At 27.5% G+C, this 11,726-nt stretch overlaps 2 protein-coding genes across 2 annotated transcripts; one reads left to right on the top strand and one right to left on the bottom strand.

Annotated features, from left to right (window-relative positions):
- Window positions 1–335: 335 nt before the first annotated feature.
- Window positions 336–5,288, top strand: LOC132929178 (protein son of sevenless-like). Its single transcript, XM_060994327.1, has one exon. The coding sequence runs from the start codon at window positions 504–506 to the stop codon at window positions 4,167–4,169; it is 3,666 nt and encodes a 1,221-aa protein (XP_060850310.1). The 5' UTR covers window positions 336–503; the 3' UTR covers window positions 4,170–5,288.
- A 1,524-nt stretch (window positions 5,289–6,812) lies between these two features.
- LOC132929531 (uncharacterized) lies at window positions 6,813–9,780 on the bottom strand. The gene is given in 8 exon segments (XM_060994925.1): window positions 6,813–7,433; window positions 7,436–7,534; window positions 7,609–7,743; window positions 7,745–7,933; window positions 7,935–7,945; window positions 8,018–8,253; window positions 8,319–8,709; window positions 9,459–9,780. Coding segments are annotated over 8 exon segments (1,311 nt in total). The 5' UTR covers window positions 9,460–9,780; the 3' UTR covers window positions 6,813–7,184.
- Between the last annotated feature and the right edge of the window lie 1,946 nt (window positions 9,781–11,726).

Genomic DNA, 11,726 nt, shown 5'->3' with positions numbered 1-11,726 from the left:
TTATAGAGATTTTAAATTTTTGACTTTTATGAAATGTTGTAATATTATTACCTGTTCATTATTCGAATTAGTCTTCAAACTAAGTATCAGCTGGCAGTTTGCAAACATAAATACTTACTATAATAGGCATTACTGCATTAGGTATTTATAGCTTAGCAAGTGTCTTCTGTTTAATATACATTATTTGTGGTTTTTTAAAAATCATTTATGGAGGAGAAAACACCATGAATTACCGTTTACTCCATGATAACCACACATGGAATCTATAGATAATAATGTAAACAACAATAAATATTATAACAATAGTTTATTTATTAGTATGAAACAGTTTATCTGATAATAATGTATTAAAGTCAACAGACAACAGTGAATAATGATAAACAAGTAATTTATTTTAAAATTAAATTTGTTTTTTTTTATTATTACCTACACAAGTTAACTAATAACTTTATTATCCGCGTTTGGCGGTCAGGTAAGTATAAAGTGATTTTTCTGGCCAGCAGATGGTCTCCAACTCGTTCACCAAAGCGGAAATCGAAAAATGTTTGTGTATTCAAGGTAATCCAACGAAATGGAAGGGGCTGTTGATGGGATCATTAAAAAAGGTTGCCGATCGAGTGCATCCTTCGTTAACAGTCAGCGACGAAGCATTAGAATGTGTCGAAATGCTAGTTATACAAATTCTGGAGATACTTACGCTAAGGTCATCTCCACCACACACTGTTTACGACATCGAAGACCAAGTTAAACGATGGTTTCCCAAGCCAATAGATAAGTGGGCTATTAAAGATGCAAATGAGGCTATAGAAAAGAACAAGAAAAGACACCTATTTTTACCGGCTGATAAAGTTCATAATTTAGTGCAAAAAGAAATACTCCAATACAAATTAGACTATCCAGTGGCTCTTTATATAACAGCTGTTTTAGAATACATGGCAGCAGACATTTTAAAATTAGCTGGTAATTATGTAAATAATATACACCGTGTAGAAATTAGTTACCAAGACCTTTGTGTTGCAATATGTGGCGATAAAGTATTAATGGACTTGTTTGGCCAGCATGACAATAACGGTGATTTAAACTTGTCTGAATTAGGTATTGATAAAATCCAGAGAACTACTACTTATGAAGAAGTTATAAGAGACCTAATGCATGATGAACGACAACTAATTAGAGATTTACATTTAATTTTAAAAATTTTTAAAGAAGAAATCGATCGTATCATACCCACAGGTAGCAGTCAAGAATTGGATAGTATGTTCAACAATATTACAGACATATGTAAGACTACCGGATTATTTTTAAGTTCTATTGAAGACATATTAGAAATTGCAGAGGATAAATCAGCTACAGTTGGTTGTTGTATTGAAGAGTTGGCTGAAGCTGCTGAATTTGATGTGTTTGCACGCTATGCTAATGATATCGTTAAAAAGCAGTGTAGGAATATATTTTGGAATTTAATTGGTAAACCAGAAGTCTCAAATTTACTTCAATCAGCTGGTTATGGTTTTAAAGAAGCAGTAAAATATTATTTTCCAAAATTATTACTTTTACCCCTATGGCATTGTATTCTTTATTTTGAGTATATTAAAATTTTACATCAACTTTCTCCTTCCCAGCTTGATAAAGAGTGTTTAGAACAAGTAGAAGGCATTTTGAGGCCTTTACAATTACAAATGACTTCAGCTGCAAATCAAGTTAACTTACCAGATAATGTCAAAGAATTTGGACTTAAAATTAATGCAACACCTAGACGATTATTAGCCATTGAAAAACTGAATGAAATGCAAAAGGCTATTGATGGTTGGGATGGTAAAGATATGGGTCAATGTTGTACTGAGTTCATAAGAGAAGGAGTTCTTGTAAAAGTTTCAAGTGGAGGTAAGCGTTGTTCAGAGCGCAAAGCCATCTTATTTGATGGTGTTCTACTATTATGTAAATCAAATAGCAGAAGGACTTCTGTATCAGTAAGCTCTCAACTTGTTGGTGGTTTATCTGAATTCAAATTGAAAGAAAAATTGTTTATTAGAAAAGTGGAAATTGTTGATAGAGAAGATACAGAAGAAACTAAACACTTTTTTGAAATAGCCCCTCGTTTACAGCCACCAGTTATATTAGTTGCCAATTCATTTCAAGATAAAGCTAATTGGATGGCCGATTTAATTATGTTGAACACAAAAAGTATGTTAGATAGAACTTTAAATAGTATTCTACTCGATGAAGATAAAAAATTTCCTTTACGTTTACCTTCAATTGAAGAATACAGATTTGTTGAACCTGATTCTCGATCTAACATCATTTTTGAGGAAAAAGAAAATAATGGTGTTCCACTTATTAAAGGTGCCATTCTGTTGAAACTTATAGAACGTTTGACTTATCATATTTATGCTGATCCAAAATTTGTAAAAACATTTTTAACAACATATCGCAGTTTTTGTTCACCTCATGATTTGATGGATCTCCTAATTGAAAGGTACAACATTCCTGAACCTTTTGGTATAACTATGGATTCAGTAAGTCTTCGAGATGAAAATAAACGATTTAAAAAAGAATATTTAGTACCTGTTCAATTTAGAGTATTAAATGTAATTAGGCATTGGGTCGATTATCACTATTATGATTATCAATGTGATCCATATCTATTAGATAAATTGCATGCATTTTTAGATTCAATTAATGGAAAATCAATGAAAAAATGGGCAGATTCAGTGATTAAAATAATTCAAAGAAAAACTTCTGAAGCTCAAAAAGAAATAACGTTTGCATTTGATTCACCACCACCAGCAATTGAAGTTCATATGGATTTTAATGGAAATGATGAATTTAATATTCTACTTGTACATCCTATTGAGTTTGCAAGACAATTAACTCTTATTGAATCTGAAAATTATAGGGCAGTCAAACCTTCAGAGTTGGTTGGATCTGTATGGACTAAAAAAGATAAAGAAATAAATTCTCCGCATTTACTTCGGTTAATTAAACGTACTACAAATTTTAGCCGTTGGATTGAAAAAGCCGTTGTTGAATGTGAAAATTTTGAAGAAAGAGTAGCAATTGTGTCAAGATTTATTGAAGTAATGATGGCATTAGATGAATTAAATAATTTCAATGGTGTCTTAGGTGTTCTCTCGGCTATGAGTTCAGCCGCAGTATTTCGCCTAAAATTTACAATGCAATCTGTCAATGCTAGACTTGAAAGAGCTCTAGAAGAAGCTCGAGACTTAAGTAATAATCATTTTAGAAAATATCAAGATAAATTAAGAAGTATAAATCCACCATGTGTCCCATTCATTGGTATGTATTTAACAAATATATTACATATTGAAGAAGGTAATCCAGATTGTTTAACAAACAGCCCAAATTTAATTAATTTTAATAAACGGAGAAAAGTGGCAGAAATTATTGGAGAAATTCAGCAATATCAAAATCAACCTTACTGTTTAAATGTGGAGCCTAAAATAAAAAAGTTTTTAGAGAACTTAAATCCATTCAATGATATGAAAGATACTGATATTAGTAACTACTTGTATGAAAAATCATTAGAAATAGAACCAAGAAATTGCAAACAACTTCCAAAGTATCCACGAAAATGGCCAGACTTAAATCTTAAGTCACCTGGCTTAAAGACTAAAATAAGAGTGCCATCAGTATCATCCAAAGACATGGATGTTCAGGGTAGAAGAAATTTTAGTTCATCCAGTTCTCTAGTTATTCAAATGGATAAAAGAGATGCAGATGACTCTGTCTTTTCACCCGTGACATTTACTTTGGGTAAAAGTAATGATGTTCCTCCAGTTCCACCTCGACTGAGTAAAATAGATGGATCATTCAGACCCCCTATACCACCAAGAAGAATGGCTCCACCTTTACCTCCAAGAAGATTACAAGTCGAAGAAGTTTTAACTTTTAAAAAATGTGTTGTAGATTTACCCAAACCAGAAATTAATCAAGATTTCAATTGGAACAAAAAACTTGTACCAGTTAGTCCTATGAAAAAGTCTATGGATCTGAAAACAAAAGTAGATCTTTTTCCCAAACGTAACAATACTTTTGAACGTCTCAACGGACCACCATTCTTTAGACCAGAAATTATGCAAAACTCTAGGTTTCCATTAAAATTATTTGTTCTTAAAAAAACAACTCCTTCAATGTTCCAATTCAATGTCTAAACGCCAAAGACTATTTTTGATAAGCAATATAAATCAATATATCAAAACCTTTTATAAAATAATTGCCATGTTCAAATTTAATTTTATAAATATATCCAGACAATTTTTATTTTAGTTCGCTGAAGTAAAGATGAAAGTGTTTCATATAAACTTATAATATGTATTGTAAAATTCTGGATGAAAAAATATAGGTGCTTGAATTTTATTTCTATTGCCTATTTACAATTTTCTCTTTGAAATTATCAAAAAAACAATTTTTTCATTTACACTGAAATTCATTCTTCTGCCACTTTTTATACTTAAGTTTTTATAATTTAGTACATTTGATATAAACTATATTACCCTGTTAATATCATTTTTACATTAATTGTAACTCCATAACACCAATATTTGGTCCAATATTAAATAATGTTAGATTAAAATTATTATTCAAAACAAATTGCATATTGTCTGTGATAACCTGTGTATACTTTAATCTTGGATAATTGTATTACAAATTGTGTATTACCTATTGATTATTATTGAACTATTGTAAAACAATATAACTAAACTGTAGACATTTTAAAATATTCAATGATTTATTGTGTAAGTGCTTATAAAATTATTTTACTCTTAGGTATTAGAGTAGTATCTTTATATGATATTAGACTATAATAATAATATGTATTTATATAACAATTTATATTAATCTTTTATATGGATATATATGTTGATCAAAATCTATAGAATAGTGAACATGTATTTATTATTTCACATAGTGTGCCATGTGTGGCATATAGAACTTAATATGGTGCTTTTAAAATATAAAAATTGTTAGAATTATATACCAGTTTAATTAACTAGTTTTAAGATGTAATCCAACTATTGATCATCAAATGCCTTTCTATATACAATTTAAGTTATTTAGAATTAAATATAAATTAACCAATATAAAATATCATTATTTTTAAGAATAAAATTATTTTAAAATATAAAAAACTTAATGATTTATATTAAGTTGTAGTACTTTGATTATAATACTTTTTGTAGTTACTAGTTAAACACCATGGTATGTTCAACATTGTTAGATGGAATATAGAGCTATTATATTTTTATTGAATAAATTATACTATAATGTTATGTATTGAATTGAATTTATATGTCCATGATTTTTTTTTCATCTAATAATATTTTTAGTAAAACACTAAAACAGCTTATAGTCACTTTAAGCTGTAATTGTTGTAGTGTAGACTACAATGGTAAATAAGAACTTAAGTAGTTAATCAAATAATACTTTAAATAGTTACATGAATATTTTATGGAAAAAAAATGTAATATACAATTAAAAGCAGTATTTAGTTTTAAATAACACTTACCTATACTTGTGATCCATTTTATACTGATATTATGTTGTATACTATTTTAATTATATAATCTATCATCAAATATTTAGAAATTCTCAAATTGATTCATATTATCTTAAATTTGAATACAATTGAGTGTTTGTATCTAAACATTATTTTGGATACATAACCAAAGAGACTGAAAAAGAATTAAAAAAATCACAATAGGAGTTTGATTCAGAAATATATACAAATTATGCAGATATCAATTAATTTTTTATCTTTATAATGTAACAGAAACAAAATAAATTTCAATAATAAAATTGATCCATTCTATACATATATATATATCATATATATTTAGTTTAAAATGCTGCTTACCTATCCATGTGATCCATTCTATACTGATAAATGATAATATTATGTTCTAAACTACTTTAGTTATATAGTCAATCAAATAAAATAGGAGGCTTGGCATAACAATTGAATAAGAAAGATTATATTTTATTTGGTATTTTCTAGTTGCCTATAAAAAATACCTAATGACATATTGAAATCCTATCCAATAATAGCAAAAATGTAGTAAAGTCCAAAGTCTGATAACACTTTGTGTCAAATGTCAATCTGCTATTTAGTGGAATTATTATAATTTGTAGTTAAAAAACTGTATATATTTGAAATAGGTAATTGAAAAAACTTAAAAATTACTATCGACTTCACTTGATCAAGGAAATGCACAGTTGTGTATATAGCAGTTGGAAAATTGACAAGTATTACAATTTAAGATATACAAATAAACCATAGATTACCTTATTTAAGTTTTACCGACCTTATAATTGCATTAATGAAACTAAAATGTGTAACGTGTGTTATACCTAACACTGAGGGAGGAATACATTTTATATGCTTCTGTCAGTCAAATAACACAAATATTTTAATTGAGTAGGTACTTTAAAAATAACTAATCTCTTAAACCAATAAATTATAGTAGTCAATATTTTAATAAAACATATGTATATTATGAAATATTTAAAAAAAAAATCTAGTAATTATATGAACAATTATTTTATATCAAATCAAGTAAACATAAAAAGTACAATTAACAAAAAAAGTTTAAAAAGTCATCTCTTTAAACTAAGTATAGACTAAATAGTAACAATAAAATAATTAAGTCTCAAAATGGTTTGCAGTTACATAATACATAATAGTAGTCAATAAATAATGGTTAACATAAAACATTTAAAACAGAAAAATTTAAATAAATTAATACAAAATCAAAAACATGCAACCATAATAGATTTTAAATATAATTAACACAAAACAATAAAAAATAAAAAACGAATCAGAGTCTTTTAGTTACGTAAAATAGTAATGTAATGATCAATAATAATACAATAGTTAAAATTATCCAATTGGTAAGTATAATTCAAGTGTCTTGAGCACTGAATTAATAACAAGTTAACAAAACAATAATTGTGAATACTAACAATTGAATATAACACGCATCATCCATATATATATATATAAATATAAAAAGTTAAGATCGTAAACAATGATATACATTTTAGATAAATAAAACAATTAGGTATATTAAAATAAATCAGATATGTATCAGTCACTAACAACAATATTAAAACTAAAAAAAAATGCATATGTAATATGAAGTTTCGATGGCAGAATTAAAATGAACACATTAGTTAAAGTTTCTAGGCATTCTGTGGACTTTATATTTTAAGGTTTCAGCAAACATCAATGATTTTTCTATTTGCTGTTTCATAAAAGTTTGATTACCAATTATTAATAAGACGCACTCCAAGTATTTATTGATAGACATTCCAAGTAGACTCTGGGCGACTAAAGAACGGACCATACCAAGTTTTTCTAGCAGCTGATTTAACAATTTCTCCATGACAAGGACTATGTCTTGTTGTAATTGGTCGCCCCAACAACACAATGCTTGTTCGGTATGGGATAATGCAATATGTCTCGCATGTATGACATGAATTCACACAGTTCATTTGGCGTTACTTCCAAATCCAAAGCCTGTAATCAAAAGTAATTTATTAGTTTCTTTTTACTCAAAAGTCACATATATATATATATGTATTTAAAATTACCAATAATAAGTTGTTCAACTTTTGTGGCCGATCCCTCAATGTCTTTGTTGATATGCAGATCTTTTTTTGTGCGCCTTTTGTAATGGAATTTTTGTTAACTTTAGCAATGAAATCGTCAATATTGTCTTCGTCAACTGAATACAATTTCAAGATAACTGAGACTATTGAAGAACCATTGGTATTTATGTAGTTTTAAGTAGTGGAGCCATTTAGCAACTGCTCCGTCCATTTCTTGATTAAGGATTGTCAGGTCGATTAGTGACTGTGAGTCCCCAAAATAGTGGCCCCCGTTTGTCTTTGCGATCATTTCCAGATGGTTGTACCCCAAAACATTCCACTAAAAAATAAATTGGGCATAGTTAGTATTATTTTCACAACAATTGCAAATCGGTCAATGATTAATTCTTACTGCTAAAGTGTGGAAGACCAGCAGGGATAGATTTATTTAAATTTGTTGGTTGCAGTACGTTTGGCCAAACAGGGGTATTCACGTGTTGAGCAGACTGAAAATTGAATCGTTCGAAAGGGTCTACTTGTGGTGATTTAAAATGATTTGTCCAAAAGTTTCCTGTCAAGGTTTCTGTTGGCATATGACGTTGACTTTTGTTCAGTTGATTTACTTGACGAATTAGATGTTTCAAATTCCTAAAAATTTATAAATCATTATTAGTTGAAAATGTGTATTGAAAAAAATCAAAATTTTGACTCACTCATGAATGATGCTTAAGTTTGTTGATTTCTCGATTAAATGGCATATTTTCACTGCTGCCTCAATATTGGTACCATTTTCAATTGTTTGATTTAGCATGCGCCTTAAATTATTCATATACTCCTCTTTGGCCATTATGTTGTTATTTTTAACCAACATCAATGCTTCGTGGAGTTTTACAAATGATTTAGATGACGGATTACTTAACCATTTAATAATTTTATTTGGATCATTAGATTCCAGTTCTCGTCTTTTCATCTCTCTAAACCACACAGTGTAGAGATCAGGATAGTTGAATGACAGATGATCGAGTGAATCACTTAGACGTTCTTGTCGTTCTTTGAACGATTTACACTGCATTAATGTCATTGCTAGTTGTTTCATTTCCTCCACTAGAAAAAATAAAAAACAACAATAAGAATTAGATTAGAAAAATCGCAGGAAAAAGACATATTAAATGAAAATAATAAGTTACCTAAATTTTCTAAATTAATATATTGAGTATATAGATATTATGAATGACAATTATTGATAATATTTTCGATTTTGTTTATTAATTATTGTTGATGTTTAAGTTATAGTTATTAAATCAGGTCAACATTCAACTGATTTTAATATATATATAATGTAATTTACCAATCCCTTAGTTACATTAATTTCTTAAAATTAAATCAGACCAACAGACGAAAAACTTTATTTGAATTCATTTTGAAAGGTATAGGTATGTTCAAACAAATATATAAGTATTTTTTAAAATCAACATATTTTAATTTATATTTACATCAATATTAATTATTATTTATTATACGAACCTATATTTATCACAAAATATAAGAATTTTTTTTATAATTTTTGATGTGGATAAAATTATCAACTACCTATTACCTATTTTGTTTAAAATATTTATGATTAATTAATTAATAGGTACTAGTTGTATAAGTATGTTCAATGAGGAAATAATTTAAACAACATCTATAACTTAAAATTATGCAACATACCTATATGTACATATTAATATTTTTGAACATAATATAAATAATAAAACACCTTCTAATAAAAAAAAAATTAAGTTTTATTGGTGGTACTTGTATTATTATTAGATGGGTATGTAATAATTAAATGTCAAATTGTCAATACTTACTGTTTAAATATTCAGAGTATAAATAAATTGATACTACGACCTTTGGTAGGTAGGTAATAAATGTGTTGGTATATCGGATGTAAAAGACGTAAGAATCATAAAATCTTTTGAAAAGTGCAACTGTTGATTCACAGCAACGTCTGAACACGGTTTGTTGGTTGATCACGTCTTGGTCTTCATCGTCTGGTCCGCGCCGGTTGTTTTTCTCCAATACTCCCTCTCTAAAAACCACTTCTCATCACACGATATTCAGGTAGACAGCAATTTACTGTTTATGTCTGCATCCCCATTTTACTTATCTATATACAAATAATAACGACGATTTTTTTTTTTTTATGTGTGTGTTTCAGATATTGATGATTTTATTACAACAATTCGAATATAAACAGTTTAATTCTGTTGTGTAGGTACCTACCTATATAATATATATAATTTGAGCAGTAATAAATAACAGTATAAATAAATATAATACCTATATTACATTATAAAATATAAATGCTATACAAATGTATTTGAAATATTAATGTTTGTTGCTTAAACTCTATATAGTCCTATAATCAATAATCTATGTATAATTCATAGGAATTAAATTAATTTTTAAATAAAATGTTAGAGCATTGATTGTTAAATAATACAATTTAAATAAAAGTATTCGTTAGTAAATTATTGTCTGTGTATATAACGATTATCACAGCTAGTGTACCACTTATAATAGGTACCTCTAATAGTCTAATGCAACATAAAAGGAATAAATTAGTGCATTTATTTTATTTATACATGCATATTTGTTTTATTCTTAAAAATATCTTTTATATAAATTACGCAGTGTTGATCTCGTTGTTCGAAAATGATATGTTCGATGTTCGAATGAAAAATGTTCGAAAAAGCATAATATGTTCGAATTAATTTTTGTACGAAAACTTTATAATGATTATACTGATATAGATATTGAGATATACGAGTATATAGTATATTAGATTCGCCTAATAAATAACACCGAAAAATAATAACCCCATATGAGAATTTGTAAGATTTTAAATGATAATAATTGTATAATATTCAAAACTAAAATGTATATTCAATAAATAAATAAATATTCTAATAAGTGTAATATTTTAATTTTTAAGTGAATTATGAGCATTTTCAAACATTTAATATTTTTGATACTCATCTAAAAATTAAAATATCGTAAAAAACCAACGAGAAAACACAGATTATGTTCGTACCTAAAAGTTTGATAATAGGTCAATTTACTCTAATATCAAAACTAAAAGCACACTATAGGTATATTGTGGGTGCGACGTCCTAACCTATGGTACCTTATAGTAATATCTATAAATCCTATATTTATATTGTTAAAATATGGACTTCCTAATCTGCCCATGTTACTTAGTAAATTAGTTGAAATATCAATAATATATAAGTAAATAAATAATATAATAATTTTAAACAAATAATCAATTTTTTCAATTACGGTCAATAATTTATAAATAAAAAAATGTATATAGGTAATATTTTTTTTTCTTTATTATTATATACACAATCTGTACCTCATGGGTACAATAAGAGTATTAGTTGAGATAATATAATACATGAAAAGGCTTGATAAAAGCAGCCACCCAGTGATGACACTATTGACACTTAATTATTGAGGTTATATATTAATTTATATATATGACTTTATTTATGTATCTGTTTTTTTTTTTTATATATATATTAAGTTAACATATCTCTACACCAGTTGCGTTTTAAACGCCGTGGAGGATTACACGGAATAATATTTGCTGATAGAGCTTTAATTAAAGGATTGGGATGAGATGCAAGCCGATTATGGAATCTTTTATAATAAGTGACAGCTTCTTCTTTAACAGTTTTTATTTTCAGGTCCGTGTGAAGAGTATGATTAGAAACATAAGAGGGGGAGTTCGTTAATTGTCTTAGTACAATATTTTGAAAAGCCTGAATACGATTTGTATTTGATTTTTTTGCATTTCCCCAGAGTTGGAGACCGTAGGTCCAAATGAGTTTGATGAGGGATTTATACATTAGCAGTTTTTTATTAAGGTTGGTGTGTTTGTTATTGACTAGTAATGATTTAAGCATACGAAGTCGGAGATTTAGTTAAGTCTTTTTACCCACGCGTGTATGTTGGACCCAGGTTAGTCTACAGTCAAGGGTTATAATATTAAATGTCAATTAAAATACATAAAAAAAAATATATATTAATACCTATATAGATATTAGAGTGAATTGACCTGTTATCAAAAT

Source organism: Rhopalosiphum padi, chromosome 4, assembly GCF_020882245.1.
Source record: "Rhopalosiphum padi isolate XX-2018 chromosome 4, ASM2088224v1, whole genome shotgun sequence".
NCBI lineage: Eukaryota > Metazoa > Arthropoda > Insecta > Hemiptera > Aphididae > Rhopalosiphum > Rhopalosiphum padi.
Note: the sequence above shows the minus strand (reverse complement) of the source record. Positions and strands in the feature narration are given on the sequence as shown.

Excerpts from the sequence above, each read along its gene's own strand:
- LOC132929178 (XM_060994327.1), top strand. The coding sequence starts at position 504 with ATGGTCTCCAACTCGTTCACCAAAGCGGAAATCGAAAAATGTTTGTGT.